General features: G+C 46.3%; 1 protein-coding gene across 5 annotated transcripts in view; it reads right to left on the bottom strand.

The window, feature by feature from the left end:
• FGF13 (fibroblast growth factor 13) overlaps positions 1-20405 on the bottom strand; it is a 510824-nt gene that overhangs the window by 476983 nt on the left and 13436 nt on the right. The window contains exons 1-2 of one of the 5 annotated variants that reach the window (XM_007507363.3): positions 20006-20288; positions 19076-19288 (exon numbers count right to left, since the gene is read on the bottom strand). In XM_007507363.3, the coding sequence (XP_007507425.1) occupies positions 19076-19124 (49 nt within the window). In that variant the 5' untranslated portion in view covers positions 19125-19288; positions 20006-20288. Of the gene's footprint in view, positions 1-11455; positions 16418-19075; positions 19289-19482; positions 19627-20005; positions 20289-20405 lie in introns of those variants that run through there. The other 4 variants (XM_007507356.3, XM_007507357.2, XM_007507358.3 and 1 more) reach the window with 4 other exon arrangements.

Here is a 20405-nt window from a genome sequence, read left to right as displayed (position 1 = left end):
CACCTAAGTCCCTTCAAACTCTAGAGCTACAATCTATGATGAGCCCAAAGTAATATTTTTTCAGAGGTTAATAATGGGTATCTATGCAGCGCTTGCCTTATCTAGCTTTTCCCATTGAATCCTCACAACAATTCAGTGAGACAGACTGTTTTAATTCCCATTTTACAGATGAAGAAACTGAGGCTCAGACAGTCAGGTGACTTGCCCAGGGTCCCACAGCTAGTGTTTGAAAATAGACAGAACTAATCTAATTAAAAGGAGTAGCTCTAGCTAGGATCATGGGAAACAGGAAGCTTGGCTCATGCTATGCCCTTGCTTGAATAAGAATTCTTCGAGGGCATCTTCTCAGTAACCACTACATTAATCACTCCTACCTCTTCCCTCCACCCAACACATGGACACTCCTTTGCTCTGCTCTGCTACAGCACAGTGTTCTGGATCTCAAGGTAGATGGAACCACAGAAGAGAACTAGTCCAATCCTTTTCCTTTTACAGATGGGGAAACTGAGGCTCAGGGAGGCAAAGTCACTTACCAAGGCCACACACAGGACCACAAATCTAAAGGTGGAGAATTCGGCGGCCATCTAGTACAATGCTCTCATTTTATTTACTTAGGTAGGAGCTGTGGAATCAGGAACTGAAGAAATTTGCTCAAGGTCATATGAGCAGTGTTGGGGATAGGATCTGAACTCGGGCCTTCCAGCACCAAAGTCAGCCCTTTTCACTGGACCACATCACTCCCTGGCCAAACAGCACAAGGACAATGCTTCCAATTTTGTGCTTGGGGCTTGAAAAAAAGGAAAGAATTGCCTGGCCAGGGCAAGCCTAGAAGCTAGCTTGCCTTATTCTGACCCCAGTGACTGCTGTCAGAGGTACCATATTGCCTTTTCCATGGTCCTTTCTCTTGAGGAAGGCCTGCCCTTCTGGAAAGCCACAGAATGGAAGGCCCCAGGGATGAGGAAATACTGGATCTGTGGTGAGGGTTGCAAGATAGGAGGGGCGAGAGGAGAGGAGAGGAGGCAGGCACGCTGCTGCTATGATAGCAATAACCCCAGGTCTGGGGCCTGGCTTCCTGGAACCATGCTACTGCCCGAGACCACAATCTAAACTCTGCCTCCCTTCTGGTTTGCTGCAGTGTGCTCCTTGCTCTAATTGCACAATTCTGTTGATGGCCAGAGCTGTCCTCTCCTCTCCTCTCCCTGGCTGCTTCATTATCCTGAAATAGCTGTGTTGAGAACATCCACTGTCTTCCAAGAGAGCAGCTTCCTTGCATGGCATTCAGGGGAAAGGGTGCCAGCTGCCCAGCCGCAGGAAGGTAAATTCATTTTGCTCCAAGTGACAAGACAACCGAGGCCCCCAGAAGTCATCCCGGACGCACACGGCCTGGGAAAGAAGCTTCGTCACAGCCCGGCAGAGAGCAGCTCAGGGCCAAGTTTCACCTTTGGTGACACAACTATTCGGTGTTGCTTTTTTCGGCAGGCAAATCACAAGGCAAATGAGCACACAGAAATTTGTCACGGGCCCGCCTGCCAGACACACCAGCAGCTAAGGAGACTTGTTGACCAAGCTGGGGTCTGGGTCTCTGCCGGGCTTCCAATCCTAGGAGCATCGCCCAATCCCCCTCTGCCACTTTCATCGTTCATATATTGTTCTCTGATCTCCAAAAGCAAAAATTGAGTCCCCAAAGTTCGAGTTCTCTGGAAGCTCTAATGTTCCCTGGAAACCCCCCAGGCGAGGTTAAAATATACCAAGAGGAAAATCAAATGGAAAAACAAGCAGGTCAATTTTCCCCCCTCTTCAAGGCAGGGATCAGAGAGGTTTCACAAAATGTAAGCCGGGCCATGCAAACCATGTTGTTTACTTAATATTCTTTCAACAGCCAGATAAATATTTTAAGAACTCTGGCTGTTTACTCATCCACAATTCCATAGCTGCAGAAATGCCACCTTCCTTATTTGGAAGGATTTCGAGAAATGGTTCCTATCTCCAAGTCAATTTCACCTAGAACCATTGCAATCGACTTTTCACTTTTAATTGTTGCTGTTAAACATGGGTTCTCCGACACGCTGAAGCCTGGCTACATGATACCCAAGTTTAAGAACTATAATTAATATGCTTGTTCAAGAAGTGCATCTCTCTTAACAAGATATATTTTTGGAAATATTATCTAACTGAAGGGCTGCATAGATAGTTGGGCTTAAAAAATAAACCCTAAGCTTTTATTTTTCCATTTAAATGAGTTATATAATAAGTCTAAAGGTCCCTTCCTTTAAGATGCATTTTTTAAAAGGGGAAAAATGTCATTAGAGTTACTAAGCCCAAGATGGCCGGACCAGCTAACAAGGGAGAAAAGTCCAGGCGAGAAGCAGGAGTCTGATGCCTGGGATGCTCGCAGAGGGAGGAACTTAGATCTGAGAGCCGATGACATCTGTTGACAAGATGTATAGAGGAAACGAAGGAAAGAAAAGGTGAGAGAAGCAGAAACAGATGAGAGAGACAGATGAGAGAACAACAGAAAGCATATGCCATGTAAAGGGAGAAAAAAAAATAAACAACATGAGTCCTGCCCAGAAGTCAATTAAGAACAAGAACAGCCTCCAGAACTCAGGTGTAAGGAGCACCGAGAAACATGAGCTCTGAAATCAGCACACAGTCCCAGCTTCCTGGCTTACTGAAGTTTCAGAATGTCATCCTCACATGCAGCTACCAGCCCACTAGACTCCTAAATGCTGGAGAAAAGAGCACTGCTCTTGGAGTTTGGAGGAACTGGGTTTCAATCCAGCCTCTAACACCAGTTAGCAAGCTATTTACTTTCTCTGAACCTCAATTTCCCCATCTGTAAAATGGGGGAGAAAGGTCATAGGTTCACAAGTCAAATAAAATATATCTAAACTTAGCAGACCTCAAAGCACTATAGAAATTTCAACTATTACGACTATAGCAGTATTAGGAATGCTGTGATGTCTCCACTATATTTTATCTAGGCACCTGCCATTCTCTACTAGAAGAAAGGAAACATTTTGAGGGCAGGAACTCTCTCTTTTTCATATCTGTGATCTCAGGGTCCTACTCAGTGCCTTGCACAGTGAAAAGTTTAGTATCCTTTTGACAAAGGTAAAATTAATATATCCAGGAACTAGGGCTAGTTATTTTGTGGACTCAGGGTACTCTTCGATGAGGAACATCCCTCTACCAATGCAAGGCACCAACTAGATGGAAATTTATAGTTGTAGCACAGTCTAGAGCCATTCGAAGTAAAATGATTTTCCCAGGGTCCCCAAAGCAGTCTATATCTGAATAGGGGACTGAACTCAGGTCTTCCTAGCTTTGAAGCTAACTCTCTACCACTAAATCACAGTTCCCTCTCTGAAATGGAACTAAATTGAATCGAACTGTAGTAGCCCTGTAAAAATGACAGGAAGAGATGGATAAATGAAGAAAACACATACAAGGAAGACAACGGTTGTAACTTTCCATCTCCGTTCAGACGGAAAATGACCAGTTTCTCATATTACACTAGAATTCACTGTTATATCCATTCCAGACAAAAACAAAAGACCCCAGTCTCCCTAGGGTCAAACTATGAAATCGAAGGCCAAAGATGGTTTCTTATTTCGAAGGAGTTGAAAAATGCTGGAAAATTCTCCCTTCTGCCTCTCGGTTTCTTTAGCCTCCTTCCCAAAAGGACTGATAATCTGTTATTCAAATAATTCCTTTGGGTTAAGGTAGAAATCATTTGCAGAAATCCTTAGTTAAAATGCAAATGAAAGGGGGGTGATAATGCACATTTAGCCATTATCTGTTAACACCTTGTAAGGATTGGTTTTATGGAAAACCTTCCAACATGCTAGATCAGTGGCATCAAACTCAAATAGAAACCAGGGCCACTAAACCACATGTAAGGATTCCTGTAGGCTGCATATTGATTTTAAAAACCATATATTAATATTAGATGTATTTTATTGTATTTTTATTTAATTGGGTAAGTATTTCCCACTTATATTTTATTTTATTTTTAAACCCTTACCTTCTGTCTCATTATCAATTCTGAGAAGAGTGGCAAGGGCTAACCAATCAGAGTTAAGTGATTTACCCAGGTTCACACAGCTAGGAAATATCTGAAGCCAAATTTGATCCCAGGACCTCTAATCCCAGTCCTGATACTCTCTCCACTGTACTACTTAGCTGCCTTCCCAATTATATTTTAGTCAGGTTCAGGCAGCACTAAGGAATGCTGTGGGCCACATGTGGCTATCGGCAACATGTGTGACTCCTCTGTGCCACTGAACCGGAGAGAAGGGATCTGGTAAGTTTTGATGTTACTGGTAACAAGGTTCCATCAGGGAAGCCACTCAATGGCCACATCTCTAAAACCCTTCCTTCTGGTGCAAGGCAATATGAAACACCAAGAGATGAAAGTGGGGAGAGAGTCGGTATCCAAAGAACAGATATGGATCCCTTTATTAACCAGTGAACATTTAAAAAGGGGCTAGTATGCATCTGACTGTATGTCTAGGGCACATAAAGCCTGGGAAAGGAAATGCCAAAATTGACGAAAGAGAAAAAAATTGATACCAAAAAGAGGGGCACACATCAGTGAGTACCAAAAACATGCTTCCCAATTCTGTCTAGACCTGCTAGAGGATATTTTAAAAAGTTAGATTGGCCAATAAAGCAGTGGTATTTCCATTCCAACTCTTCCTAATCTTTTTCTCTGAGGCCTGGAGATAGGGTATGGGAAGAACAATGGAAAATTGACTACCTGTGGAACCCTTGGGGGACATCTCTGAAATGACCTAAACCACCTCTGAGAGCTCTTCAAAATGGAGGATCAGAGCCAAGAATCACAACGTCCAGGCCCGCCCACCCTCCTGTAAGCTTTCAACATGTCAACACAAAGACAATGCCAACAGACTTTGGGGTCACTGCCAAAGGTAAGGCAATCAGCAAAGACACCTACTAACCCCTGTTTCTGCCAGAGGGTTTAACATTAGCCACTGACACTAACACTGTCTCCATTCTGCAGTCAACACCCAATGCCATGTCAAAAGAGCAGAGAGGGAGAGAGAGGGTTCAGGAGAATCCCTTTAGAATACTCTGAGACATACAATGCTTAAAGCCTAGACTCTATTGGCTCCAATAGCTGATGATAATGATAATGACGACGATGATGATGATGATGATGATGTACCCATCTCTCTCCATAAAAGGCTCATATCGGATACCTATGGTTTGATATGAGAGGAACAATATGGTGGAACAATAGAGAGCTGGTTTGTTTTTAACCCTTACCTTCTGTCTTAGAATCAATACTGTGTACTGGTTCTAAGGCAGAAGAGAGGTAGGGGCTAGGCAATGGGAGTTAAGTGACTTGTACAGGGTCACACAGCTGGGAAGTATCTGAAGCTAGATTTGAACCAAGGACCTTCTGTCTCTAGGTCTGGCTCTCCATCCACTGAGTCACCCAGCTGCCTCCAGAGAGCTAGTTTTGACTGGATTCAGCTCTTACTCCTGTTACATACTAGCAATGTGACCACAGCAGTAGCCCAGCCGTTTAACCCTTCGATGTTGTCTAAGATAAAGAGAAGAGTGCCGCCTTACATTGATAGAAGGAATTTATTCACCGGGGAATTCTGTAGACCAAGGAAGTCTCTATGCCCTAACCCTATATGATACTTACGTCATGCCTCAACACCCTAAAACTTCTCTCTCTTTTTTTTAGGAACAAAGTCTTTTCTCTTTAAGAGAATGGTGCATCAGGGAGGGATTTGATAGCCAATTTATAAGGGGCCTAAATTCAAAGGACAGCTTGCTACTGTATTGTAGATTAATGGCCCCTTTTCTGGTCTCTGTATTTTGGTCAAATTGGTGAGCATCTGGAGGAGGGGAACCTAGGTGAGGAGAGGAATAGGAATTATGCCTCGAGAGACCTGGTCAAAGGAACTGGGGATGTATAATCTGGAGAAATGAAGACCTGGGGTAAGGAGAGGAATATTAAGAGCTGTCTTCGAATATCTGAAGAGTTATCACATGGAAGATGGATTAGCCTGCTTCTACCTACCTTTCCAGCCTTAGCTCATGCTAATTGCCTTAATGTATTCCAGCCTTAACTTATGCTAATTACCTTAATGTATTCTTCATTCCAGCCAAACTAAACTAATGTCCATACTTAGCTCTAATCTGTCTCTCTCTCTGATTTCCAGGCTTTTGTTCTCCTCATCCTTTGCCCATGAAATGGACTCCCTCCCAACCTTCCTTTGCTGAAGTCCTCTCCTTTCTTCAAGGCTGCATTCAGTAGCCACATTCCTGATGAAGCCTCAACAGAACCTCAGAATTAAGACTTCTTGAGTCAATCTATCTCAACCCATAACCGTAAGTACAATTGCTCTCTCTCATCCCCAACCCTCCCCAGAATTTATTTGAAGGTTTCTAGGAAGGAGGAAGCAGGGACCCTTTGAGGCAGCCCATGCCACTTTCAGACAGCTCTAATGGGTAGCGAGTTGGTACAGACATCAAATCTAAATTTGTTTCTCTGTGTCTGTTACCCATTGCTCCCGGGCCTGTCCTCTTTCAAGCTGAATAGAGAAAATCCAAAGAATTTTCCATGTGATCAACTTGCAAACACTTGAAGCCAGCTCCCATGTCATGTCGCCTGCCTTCCTTCCATCCATCCCTTTCCACTCCATTCCCAAACCCAATCAAGTCTCTTCTTCCCTGGGCTAAACATTCAAAGAGCCCCGGCAACCAAGTCTTCATTTCTCCATCACTTCATCAGTTTCATTGCAAAAATATGCCCCCCCAGCTGAATACACTACTCCTGACATGGTCCTATCCATTCAGGCAAAATTACCCAGCAAGCATTTATGTACACTTTCCGTAGGCAAGATACTCGAATGAGGTGGAAGGCATCCACTAGAAAACAGATACAAAAAGATAAAATAAAAAACAGGCCCAACCATTAAAGACCTTAGACAGACCAGAGGCGTGAAGTACATGATGATATGAGCAAGGAAAAAGAACAAGGCAGAGGGATAGGGAATGAACATTCTAGAGGAGGCAGCATCTGAAGTGAGCAATGAAGGAAGCCAGAGAAAGAGGGGAGAGAAGAAAATCACAGGCATGATAAAGAAAGAGAAGTCTCTGCAAATACCTAACATGGGGCAGGAAATGGAATGTGCAGAAGCTCAAGAACTAGCAAACGGGCCTGGGCAGACCTAAAGACATCAGAAAAGGCAGATTGGAGTCAGCCAAGGAAAGGTTTGAAATGCTAAGCTGAGGAGCTTATATTTGATTCCAGGGGTGATAGGGAGTGACTCCAGATTTGGGGATAGGGGATAGACTAATGTCTTAGGAAGATTGTCCTGGCATTTATACAGAAGACAGGTTTTTGGAGATAGAAAAGAATGAAAGAAAGCCATAAGTGATGAGAGACTGGAAGGGAGTAAAAGCTACGCAGACAAAGAGAAGAGGATGGATATGAGACATCGTAGTGTGATAGATGTGAGAGAATCAGGAAGATTAGGCTATTGGGTGGATGGACAGGGGCAAACAAGAGTCAAGGATGACTTCAAAGCTTTGAACCAAGGAGAATGCAAGGATGGTGGTGCTCAGAACAGCCATAGGGAAGGCTGGAGAAAAGGGTAGGGTGAGGGGCAAAGAGTTCCATTTGGAACATGCCAACTGAAATTCAGATCTACAGAGAGATGCATTCAGCAAGGAGCTGGAGATTCGGGACAGGAACCAAATGAAATGCAAAAGCCAGATGTACAGATCTGGTCATGCCTTACACATAGATAATATTGGAACCCTTGCTGATGATAAACTCACAAATAAAGGGTATATAGAATAGAAAAAAGATCCAGTGTGGAGTAGTGGAAAGGGGATTGCCACTAGAGTCAGAGGACCTTCTGACTCTTTGTACCTGTGTGATCTTGGGCAAGTGATTTAACTTAGAAGCCCAGCTTCCTTACCTGCAGAACCTAGAGTTAAGAAGACCTGAGTTTAGATCCATTCTCAAGACACTTAGTAGTTCTGCAACCCTGAGAAAGCTTGGAGTCAGAAGCCCTGATTTTGAATACCAATGATAGCATTTAAGAGCTGTATGACCCTGAAGTAGTCACTCATCCACTAAATATCCTTCATCTATAGAATGAGAATGATATTTGGTTGTTTACCTCACTGAATTGTTGTGAGGATAATATTCAAAAGCTCAAAGAATTATATAAATGAGATGTACCTAGGTTTAGTAGAAAGGGGGGCAGCTAGGTGCCTCAGTGGATAGAATGTTGGGCCTGGAGTCAGGAAGACTCCTCTTCTTGAATTCAAATCCAACCTCAGATGCTTACTAGCTACATGACTCTGAGCCAGGCACTTAATCCTGTTTGCCTCAGTTTCCTCATTTGTAAAATGAACAGGAAAAAGAAAAGGCCAACCAGCTCTCCAGGATCTTTGCCAAGAAAACCCCAAATGGGGTCATGAAGAGTTGGGCATGATTGAAACTCAACAACAACAAATAGTACAAAGAGAGCTGTCCTACACCGGGAGTCCTGGACTGAAGTCCTGACAGTATGTCAATGCACTGCTCTGTGCTCTAGGCCTGCGGCGTCTAAGTCAAATACTAATGGGAGCCTCTAATCCTCACCTAAGCATCTTTGTAGGCAGAATATTGACTTGGTTTTAAAACTCAATATTATCTCTGTTTTGTTGTCCTTGTTTAATTTGTTGATTATTCTGTTAAGTGTCAGCCAATTACATTTTAACCTGGTATGAGCCGCACTCATAAGACTATGAATTGCAGAGAAGGGGCTCACCTGCGCTGGTGGAGGGGATTTCCTTACCAAGGAGCTCCCTATGCCAATGAAATCATAGGGCTGGGCCTTATCCCTAGAAATAAATTATTGCTATTATTAAATTCCCAGCACAGTGCTTGGCTCATTTATGGGAGATATGAAGAGATTGGACCAGAAACCAAGACAGACCTGGGTTCAACTAGCACCTCTGGAAACAACTAGCTGTGAGAACATAGACTAGGCACAATCTATCAGATCCCCAATTTCCTTATGGGGGAAATGAAGAGAGGGGAATAAGAACTCCTGGGTCATTGTAAATGTAATCTAAAATGGGTGTAGAGTATTCTGCAAACCTTAATACACTGTGTTAACGTCACCCATTAGCATCATCTACCTCTGCATCGCCAGGACCTAGAAGATTGGGCTAAATCTAATGAAATGCAATTCAGGTACGAATTCATGTGAAGTCTTATACTTGGGTACCAAAACAAATCAACCTCATAAGACATAATTGGACTGTGATTTCTTGGGAAAAGATCTTGGGGAGGGAAATGCTTAGTGAACTGTAAGTTCAACATGGGGCAACTAAGTGGCGAAATGGATAGACCACCAGACATGGAGTTAGAACTCATTCTCCTGAATTCAAATCTGTTCTCAGATACTTAATAGCTGTGTGACCCTAGCCAAGTCATTTAACTCTGTTTGCTTCCGTTTCCTCATCTGTAAAATGAGCTAGAAAAAAAGAAATGGCCAATCACTTCAGGCTCTTTGCCAAGAAAATCCCAAACGGGGCCACAAAGAGCCAGACATGACAGAGCAACAACAACAACAAGCTCACTATGAGTCAACAGAGTGATGTGGCAAACACAAAGGCTAACATGATCATGGATTGCATTAAGGGGGCAATGTTTCCAGGAACTGGGATGGGGCGATAGTCCCCCTGTTCTCTGTCTTCATCAGGCCTTTCCTGGAGGTTTGAATTTAGGTCTGAGTGTCACCATTTAAGGTCACTGAGCAGATGACTTCACAGTCCTCCCTCTCCTACTTCAACCCAATAACTAGACATTTCACTTCTATATTGCCCTCAGTTCCTCAAATCTTTCTTCCTGGTCCTTTCATACCTCATATCTAGCCATATCTCAGCCTTGTAAGACACCCACCATCTGCCTTATCCTCTGTTATTCACAAGCCCCTGAATGAAGTTGGAGAACTGGCTACATTACAAATTCATGGTTTCCAATCTCAACTGGATTCTCACTGCAGTAAGGCAGCCTTTTTATTCCTCCCCAAGTGATTACTTTATTTAACTTGCTATTCCAAATCTTCTCTTCCCTCCTCTCACCCCCAACCCCATATTGTTCCCTCCCTCAGCTGAGGAGCATTCTTATTACGTTAACTTTGAAAATGAAAGCATTTCATGTGAGCTGCCTCTTTTTCCATTCATTCTCTTTATCATCTACTCCTACACATCATCTTCTTCTTCTCCTCCTCGGTATGACAAAGATGGTTCTTCTCCAACTCAAGACCAACCCTTCTTTGTGTACAGTTGATCTCATGTTTCCCCATCTTCCCTAACAGATTGCACCTCTAATCCTCTTCTTCCTGCTTCAATTTCTCCCTATCAGCTGATTCCTTTCCTACTGCCTCACACATGCCCAAGTCTTCCCTACCCGTAAAACATCTTGCCTAGACGAGACCACATCCTCAAGCTATCATCCTACATTGCATGTCTCTTTCTCAGGCAAACTCCTTGAAAAAGTTGTCTATGCTTGCTACCACTCTTCCTCTCACTCCTCAACGCTTTCCAATCTTATTTCTCACCTCATCACTCAACTGAAACTACTCTATCTAAAGTTATCAATGATCTCTTGATTGCTAAATAGGATGATCTTTTTTCTGGTCTCATCTTGCTCCCCCTACTCAGCACATAGGATGCCACGGATCACACTCTCCTTCTGGGCCTTTCCTGCCTTTGCTCTTTCCTGTTTCTCTTCTCACTTATCTCGCTACTCCAAGTCTCCTCAGAGACTGGCCAATCAACTCTATCACACATCGCCGCCACCCCCCCCCAGCTGTCAATGTTCCCAAAAGGCTCCATCCTGGAGTCTTTCTTTCTCTTTCTCTGTGATCTCATCAGTTCTTTGGGGTTTAATTATAATCTCTATGCAGATGACACTCAGAACCAGCCCCAATCCATCCCCTCACCTTCAGTCCTACATTATGGACTGCTATTTCAGACAGGCTAACCTTGAAATATCTGGAATGCAACACATCTAAAACTGACCCTATTCTCTTTTCCCTGAAATCATCCCCTCTTTCCAAACTTCTTTTCTCTGCTGAAAACCTCCTCATCCTCATGGTCCGACAGTTTATCACCTGGGTATTATCCCAGGCTCTTCACTCCTTCATCCCACATAGCCAATCACTTGCCAAACCTTGCCATTTCTAGCATCACAACATTTCTGGAATCCAATCTTTTCCCTCCACCCAAGCAGCTACAACACTAGTTCAGGCTCTCTTTTAAAAAGCCTCTCTCCGATCACCTCAATAGTCTTCCTGCCTCAAGTGCCCCACTACTCCAGTTCATCCTATACACACTATTGCTAAAGTAATTTTCCATAAGCAAAGATTTATATGATGTCCCTATTTAAAAAAAAAACTCTTACCTTCCATCATAGAGTCAATACTGTGTACTGGTTCCAAGGCAGAAGAGTGGTAAGGGCTGGGCAATGAGGGTCAAATGACCTACCCAGGGTCACACAGCTAGGAAGCATCTGAGGCCAGATTGGAATCTAGGACCTCCTATCACTCTAGGTCTGGCTCTCAATCCACTGAGCCACCCAGGTGCCCCGTGATGTCCCTATTCAACTAACTGCAGCAGCTTCCTGCTGTCTCTAGAATAAAATAGAAACTATTCTTTTCAGCTTGAAAAGCCCTATATATCCCGGCCCCAACTGGCTTCACTGGTACTCCTCCTTCTTCTGCACTCTTATCCAGCCAAATTAGTTTTCTCCCTCACAAAGCCCCCATCTCTGGGCCTCTGCAGAGACTACCCTCCATGCTGAGGGAACATTCCCTCCCTAACTTGGCCTCATACCCTCCCAATGTACCCTGAACGCAGTTACTTTGTACACATTTGCCTGTGTTCACTTTATATTTAGAGAGATAGGTGTTCTACTTGTTTCATTCTGTGTCCTGGGGCCCAGCACATTGTAGCTACTTGACAAACACTGATTGAAACTGAAGAGTCCAAGGAGGGGAATCTAGGATGATGAAGGACTTTGAAAACAAGTAAAGAGAAAATCCCCCGCAGTAACTGTATGGAACAGTAAGTCTGGAAGAGAAAAAAACCATTTAGGAGGCAAATTTGTGAACTTAAGGCCCTCTGGGATAGGAAAATTGAGCTCCAATTTGTCTCTGAATTATGTTGTTACGGTCAAGAGGTTAAAATTACATTTCTCACTTTCCATACCAAGAAAAAAAGAAAAGGAAAAACTCAGAGGGAACATGAACTTTCTTCTAAATACTTAAAAGGTTTTCATGTGAAGAAGGGATTAGACTTTTTGGTTTGGCCCCAGAGAGAACCAAATAATAAGGTAGGCATTGCAAAGAGGCAAATTCAGGCCCATCAGGAACAACTTCCTAACAACGAGAGCCATGGAAAGGTACAATGGACTGCCTCCAGAAGGGAGGGAGAGTTTCTTCTCTCCTGGAGGTCTTCAAACAGAGACTGGAGAATCCCTTGGTAGGTACATTATAGCAGACATTTCTTTCATCTAGAGGTTGGACTACATGGTCACTGGAAGCCCCCTCCTGGAACTCGAAATTTGTGATCCTATGAATTCTGCTTCACCTTAGAGGATAGAGCTAGGAGCAATGTGTAAAAATGAGAGAGAGAAAAGGATTCAGCCATGACATAAAGTGGGGGAACCTTCCTAATCATTCGAGTTATGGGGCAGTTAGGTGGTGCAGTGGATAGATTATCAGGCCTAGAGTCAGGAAGATTCCTTTTCTTGAGTTTAAAATTGGCCTCAGATGCTTAACTAGTTGTATGACCATGGATAACTCATTTTACCCTGTTTGCCTCAATTTCTTCATCTGTAAAATGAACTGGAGAAGAAATGGCCAACCACTCCAGTATCTTTGCCAAAAAACAAAACAAAACCAAATGAGGTCATGAAAAGTTGAACACAAATAAAAAAATGTGAATGAATGACAATAATAAGAGCTATCAAAATGTATAATGAATAAGCTGCTAAGAGGAGTAGTGAGCTCCCCATTTCTGGGGGTCCTCCCGCAGAAGCTCCAAGAACCTTTGTTGTAGATGCTGGAGAAGAAAAAATGCCTACTTCTGTATCTCTGATGTTCCTCCCAACTTGGAGATTTATAATTCTATAATTTCTTTTTTTTCTTTTTTAAACCCTCACCTTCCATCTCAGAATCAATACTGGGTATTGGTTCTAAGGCAGAAGAGTGGTAAGGGCTAGGCAATGGGGGGGGTCAAGTGACTTGCCCAGGGTCACACCACTAAGAAGTCTCTGAGGCCACACTTGAACCCAGGATCTCCCATCTCTGGGACTGGCTCTCAATCCACTGAGCCACCAAGATCCCCCTGCAATTCTATAATTTCTGATAGTTTATTCTAAGTGAAGGCTGTGTTGCATCTTTATGACATCATTACATTTACTCAGGAACTTAGCTGCCCCTCTTCCCTCACTAAAAGGCTGCAGATAAGTTCCTTAAAACATTCACAACTGTGGAAAATTTTCAGATGAAAACCAAACCAAACCTATAAAGTAAGCCACTTGCTAAGAGGTTTGCTGACCTGGGGGTTAACACGCAGTGATAACATTCATTTTAGGATGATGAAGGCAGACTGGAGACCAAGTCCCTTATCTAAGACGATCGGCCCTCAAAATCTTTACCTAATGATGCCACAACCTGACTCTCCTGGTTAGGGCAGGCTAAGATGGGCACTGTAGAATCAAGAGGCAAGGAGATGCCTGTGGTAGCTACCAATCACCAGCAGGACCCTCCATGTTTCAATTTATACTGTGCTTCCAGGGTTGTATTTGTTGGGATCTCCAATACTCTTTAATTGTTTAATCTGAGCAATCTGCTCTCAATTCTTATTGGCGAGCAAAAGCCCCAAAAGAGAAATCAAAATGGCACAAGCATTCTCATGAAAGCCTTCATGTGAAGCAGAGCCATCACAGGCTTGGTGTGTACTCCACTCAACGGAATTTCAAAGCTGAGTAGATGACTTGAACAGAAAACAGACAGCACATCGACACCACGACGCACGATGCCAAAGATCTTCCCTTCCTGCCCTTCAAATTCTCCACCCAACCTGATACCTCCCAACTCACACCTCAAGTTTCTGCTTTTTGAGGTTCAACTCCTCTCCTGTCTCCAGCCCGAGCTCCTGCTTCCAAGTCCTACTTGGTATCTCCATTCTCTGACCTCCCTTCTTCACCTGGGCTCTTACTGTGCTTGCTCTCCCAGGCCCACAGCACCTGGCCTAAATAATAAGCTTGGGAAGCCACAGAGCCACATCTAGGGAAGAGCTCCCTCAAAGCCCAGCCTCTCTACTCATCCTTCCCTACAACACCATTGTCCGAGCCCAAAGAGGTCACACGCCATGAGGAATACTAACAATAGGCAGTTCAGGACACATCCTGTTCTGATCACCCTCATCTCAGAGATAAGCCAGATGTCTGTGATCTATACCAATGCAACTCTGCCCACACTGGGAGGGCTGCAGAAGGAGGAAGCAGTAGAGAGCCCTCACTTCCTTCCCATCTTTTTGTAAATGCCCGAGACCACACACCTGGGATATGTGACCATGATATTTACCCATCTGATTTATAATCTCTGACAAAAATCAAAAATACAATAAAAAAGAATTCTGGGCCCGTGGCTTTACCCAACAAGGAATACCACTAAGGGGTAAGATTGCTAGCAAAATCCTGTCCACATGGCGGCACGGTGGCTAAGCATGCTATAATTTGAGCAACCAGTAGATTATTCTTTTACATGTTCAACATTGTTTGGAGGGGGTAAATGGAAGGCGAGAGATGATCAATATTGTGATTGCCCATGGTCAGATTATAATAGCACCTTCCCCGCCATGTGTACTTGTTTTTACGGCTGAAGCCACTGGGGGAGAAAGAGGGAGAGGAAACCTCAGCTAGCTCCTGATTCCCGAGAGACTAAAATGATCTCCACTGAAACGGTTTTCAGAGTTCATATCAAGTATGAACTGTGCCCCATATCCAGCCACAAATACCACAAAGCCTGGTGGGATTTCAGGAGCTGGAATAACCATGAGAGCAACAGCAGCCTCTCAAAGCAAAGAAGGAACCCTCCTTTCCACTAAATGCACACAGGGATTGCCAATAGTCACAGGGGCTGCTCTGCAAGTGGTCAGCTTCTGGGAATATGCCTGGAATCTCCCTACATAGCTCAGCAAGAGGCCCAGGCACAGACTACAAGGCTGGCAAACAGAAAGAACCAGCTCCCCCCACCCCTGCCCGCCCCCCGACAGCAGGGCTGAAGTAGAAGGCTCTTTACAATATACACAACCGTTGGAGATTGTTGCAAACACACACCAAACTCCCTTGAATAGAGAGAAATCTTTTCTGCTACTCAGAACTGTCAAGGGCTCAGAGCCCGCAAAGAAAAGAGCTCGTCTCGAATAAATTCTTGAGGCCTCCAATTCCACGGGCACTCCTTTTGCACCAAACCACATCGAATGCTAGCTAGGTGCTTCTGCAGGAAACTGCCAATTTCTTTTTGTAGGGCAGGCAGAATCAAAGCTTACCACAGACTAGCTGCTTAACCAAACAAATAAGCTTTCCTCTTTCCCAAGCTGAAGTGGATTGGCCCATTCAGGAGCTGCTCTGCACCCCCCACGGTATCCCTCTGCCCCTTTCCCATTTACAACAGCAGCACCCAAAAGGGAGCAACATCTGGGGGAGGTGGGAAAAGGGCAAGGTTCAAGATACACCTATGACCAAACAGGCTCAGAAAGAACGTTTCCTAGAGGACTTCTTTCCAAGCTGTCAGGTCGACATATCAATTGACAGGAGGAAGGAGAGGGAGGCTGAACTCCCATCAAACCACTGATGGCTTTCAAAACAACTTGTTGACTTCAGTGAAAGGAACTGTTAATAACTAAGCAACTGGCCAGCTCTTTTCGATTTGATTCAACCCTGTTTTCCCCAGCACAGGCAGAGGGCGGGTCCCCATGGATAAACTCCAAGATCCATCAGAAAATCATTTTCCAAACCTACGTGGGTGTGTAGCTAAAACCATAATGTTGACAATGAAATTCCCTGGAAATGAATACTGTTACATTACTACAAAAAGTTTCTTGATTCTCATTAAAAAAATCAGGAATCAAATCTTCCAGCACTATCATGAAATGCCTCACAGAAAATGCACTTCATGGTAGCTGTAGAAGACTCCGATTGCCATGTCTCTGAGCATTTTATTTTAAAGAAGCAATTACTACTAGACGGCCGAGACTCGTATGAATATCCTTCATTAACTTTCCAATAAACCAAAAGAATCGACTCTTTACAGGTTTTTTATTCCTTTGTAATTAGACTTGAAATTCTAATAATTAAAGAATTCTTAAATGAAAGAAGACGGTGCTAAAATGAGAGATGTAACAGGAAAATATACCATGCATTTAGTCAAATGCTTTATTTAAAAGAAACCCATGTGTCCATGTGTTCTTGACATCCGTGCTACACAGCTCTGCAGGAGATGCTTTGGAGCAGCCATCATCATTTTCATGGAGAGAGAGGGAGAGAGGAAGGGAGAGGAGGGGGAGAGGAGGAGAGGGAGAGAAAAGGGGGACAGAGAGAGGGATGGAGACAAACATAGAGGGAGAGAGAGGGAGAGACAGAGAGACAGATGGGGGGAGGGAGGGAGGGGGGGAGAGGGAGAGGGAGAGGGAGAGAGAGAGAGAGAGAGAGAGAGAAGAGAGAGAGAGAGAGAGAGAGAGAGAGAGAGAGAGAGAGAGAGAGAGAGAGAGAGAGAGAAGAGAGAGAGAGAGAGAGAGAGAGAGAGAGAGAGAGAGAGAGAGTGTGTGTGTGTGTGCTGGATTTTACTTGATTTCCTATTTTATTTTTCAAAGTGGAAAGAAGGTAAAACACTTATATAGGAAACTTGGTTAAACGAATGAATTCGAAAGGCTGCCAGCCTCTGAGTGGAATTACCTGGATTAAGGCCGGTTTGTGCTACAATTTTCAAATGTGTTTATCTATCTGGGCACTTTGTGGAAAAGAAGGCTTCTGAATGATTCTCAAGTCATTTCACCTTATCACAGAAATACATATTTCAAATACTCTGCCCAACACCAACAGCCTGCTTAGCTGCCTGCTTTCCCAAGTTTACTATTTCAATTAAACCTTGCACTTAAAACCTTCAGTCAAGAGGCTTCGGCTCCCATCTAGCAAGTAAAGGACAAGAGCTGAGATCCAGGAAAGCTAGCAGTCCAGTTCTCTCTGCCCCCTCCCCCCCAGTGGGAAACAATCCCATCTACCTACAATTGATGAGAATTGTTTGTTGGACAACTTTTGGTTGGGGAAGGTTAAAACTGCTACATAAGCCTTCCTTCTTCCCTTGTGATGGGGGTGGTGGCTGGAGAAGAAGAGAGAAACAGAGATAGGTAGAGATAGAGACATACTAGGAAAGAGTGTGAGAGATAAAGACATTGAGACAGAGACAAAGAGAGGGAGACAGAGACACACTAGGAAAGAGAGAGAGAAAGAGACATCAAAAGACAGAAAGAGGAGATACACTAAAAAGACAGAGAAAGGAGATGAGAGAGAGAGACAGAGAGAGAGAGAGAGAGAGAGAGAGAGAGAGAGAGAGAGAGAGAGAGAGAGAGAGAGAGAGAGAGAGAGAGAGAGAGAGAGAGAGAGAGAGAGAGAGAGAGAGAGAGAGAGAGACTGAGACTGAAAGAGACAGAAGACAGACACACACAAGGTTCTGGGAAGGAGTGGTCCCAGAGGGGACTGGGCAAAGAGATCTCCTCCCTCAAAAAAGCTAAGAGCCAAGTCCCCAAATCACTGCAACTTCGTCTAGGGACAGGCTATGTTGTGAATGTGTGCCCAGATCCTTGCAAGGGCATCTCAGCCCATGTGCTAATGGGTGGTGCTGGGGGGTTATAGATTAGATTCAGCTAATCTGCTTGCTTCTCCCCACATCTCCCCTACACCCCCTCTCTACACCTCCCCGCCCTGTTTCCATGGAAATTGTTACCCAATTTATAACTAGGAGCAAAGAAACTGGTCCACTGCTTCCTGGGGAGGGGGGAGAAGGGAGTAGGAGAGGGGAGAGGGGAAGGGGTCGGCCAACTACAGATTCTCTTCTGCTTCCCTAAGCCTGCACATCCTGGAAGCCAGTGCCCTAAGGCAGCAAGCAGTTGGGGGGGGGGGCAACCAGCAGAGTCCCTAAGGCTGAGGCTGCCAGTTGCTGAGCTAAAGAGGGGGCAGCCCCCCCTCTCTGGCACAGGCATGGCGCAGGGGGGTTAAAGGGAGCAGAGCCTTTGTTCTCCCTGGGGTGACTGTTCTGAACCGAGCTCGGAGTCTGCGCGGCCAAGAGCAAGAGTGGGGAGCAGAGTGCTGCCCACCCGCAACTGCCAGGGCCATGGGTTCACTTGTACACTCAGCGGCCTGGGGAGAGGAAGCAGCAGTCACCTTCGCACCTCCTCCGGAGCCCCAGCGGGCTGGAAGCGAGGTAGCGGGCACCACCAGGGTCCAGGACAGACTGACGGACGTAAGCGAGGGGAGGCGTGCCTGGCTGGCTGGCTGGGGCCGCTTTCTTTGTTAGGATCTGGTAGGACAGAGCAGATTGTCGAGCGCCGGGGGCCCCCAGGTCGCGCTTGTCCAACAAACACACACACGAACGCGCACACACACCCAAGCACACACATAGACACACGCACAGGCGCTCCAAAGCCCAGGCCACCAAAGCGCGGTGGCGGCGGTCCTCCATTCCCGAATCACTGCCAGCGCAGGTCCGGAGAAGCACGGAGCCGGTAGAAGCGTTTAAAGCCGGGGAAAGTGTGCAGGTCCGGAGTTTAGAAATACTGAAATGGACTAGAGGCTACCCTCGAGCTGAGCTGTGGTCCAGGCCCCACCCCCCGGCTCCCACCTGCCCCCGGACCCCAGCCCCACCAGGGAAAAGATGAGAAGCTCTGGGCATAAGGCAGGGCAGGACAGGGGGTGAGGCGGGGAAAGGAGAGAAGGGCAGCGGGGGAGCGGACTTACCCTTAGAAGCATCTTTCTCTTCCTTGGGTTTCATCACCTTGCCACTCATAGATCCCAGTTTGCTCACCAAGCTTGCCCCGAGGAACTAAAGCCCTCACGGATCTGGCGGGATTCGGAGGGGTCTTTCAGGAAGGTAGAAGGCAGGCAGTGCCCGACAGCCGACCCTAGGGCTCTGGCTTGGGCTCCGCTTGCCCCTACAGCCTCTGCCGGTGCCTACAGGAAATCGGGAAGGGAGAAAGCAAAGTGGGAGGCGGGGTGAGTGAGGCAGCGAGGCACCGCAGCTCCCCGGCACCCACAGAAGGGATCCTCAAGAAGTGAGAAAGACAAAAGCGGGTCCTCTCGGTGTCACTGACTCTTCCCCTCCCTCCACTTCCCCCCATCTCCCGTCCCCTGCCCTCTAGTGCTACCTCTTTCTCTTCTCTTTCCTCTCCTCCCCACCCCAGAGCCAGACAGAGACTAGGAGAGAGCGCAGCCAGGACTCCAGGCTTTTTCTAAGGGCCACCCACCGCAGCTGGGGCTCAGGGATGGGGAAGGGCGGGGGGAGAGGGACGCCTGGTCCGACAGCGCCTGTGGGGTCTGGCTAGGAGCAGTCGGACCTGGCTCTAGGCGGGGGGAGGGGCAGCGAGGAGAGGGTGCGAAAGGGGAAAAGACCCTAACCAAGGCTAACCTCCAATTACAACAAAGGCGAAAATGTGCGCTTTCCAAGCCCCAGCAGCCCGAGAGGACAGGCACTGTTTGCACATGGGCTGAGCAACGTGTGAGCCTGTTACACCGCAGAGCCTGGGGGAAGGGGAAGCGCGAGAGCGAGAGCGAGGTGAGCTTTATTCGCAGCCCCCTCCTCGTCTTCCCTAGTTGTAGTACTAGTTAGCCGGGGATGAAGGGCTCGGGAGGGGGGGGGCGCATACCCGACGGGCTGCTGCCTTTCCTTACCTGGTCTCTCTTCTACACCCACACCCCCTGGCTCCTCTCTCGCTCACTCGCTCCCCAGCCAGCTGCGAAGCCTCAGCAGCAACAGCGGCGGCGCGTTATATATAAACGGGAAGGTGTGGGCACGGAGAAAGGGGGGTGGGGGGAGTTGGGGGAGGGACGGGACCCACACAAAGCCGCCGGCTGGCTGTAGTAAAGCGAGAGCGCGGCAGGGGCGCGCCGACGTCAGCCTAGCCCGGGCTGGGAGAGAACCGGGCGCCAGCCCCCTGCCTGGGGGCCGCGGAGAGGGGCGGAGGGGCTCAGGGGCGGGGGCTGCCCGCCCGCACGGGTTTTCTGCCCCCTCTGCTCGGCTCCGCCCCCCTCCTCTTCTTTCTCCTTCGGGTCGCCCTTCCAGGGCAGGCTC

This window comes from Monodelphis domestica, chromosome X (genome assembly GCF_027887165.1).
Source record: "Monodelphis domestica isolate mMonDom1 chromosome X, mMonDom1.pri, whole genome shotgun sequence".
Taxonomy (NCBI): domain Eukaryota; kingdom Metazoa; phylum Chordata; class Mammalia; order Didelphimorphia; family Didelphidae; genus Monodelphis; species Monodelphis domestica.
This window is presented reverse-complemented; position numbering and strand designations above follow the sequence as displayed.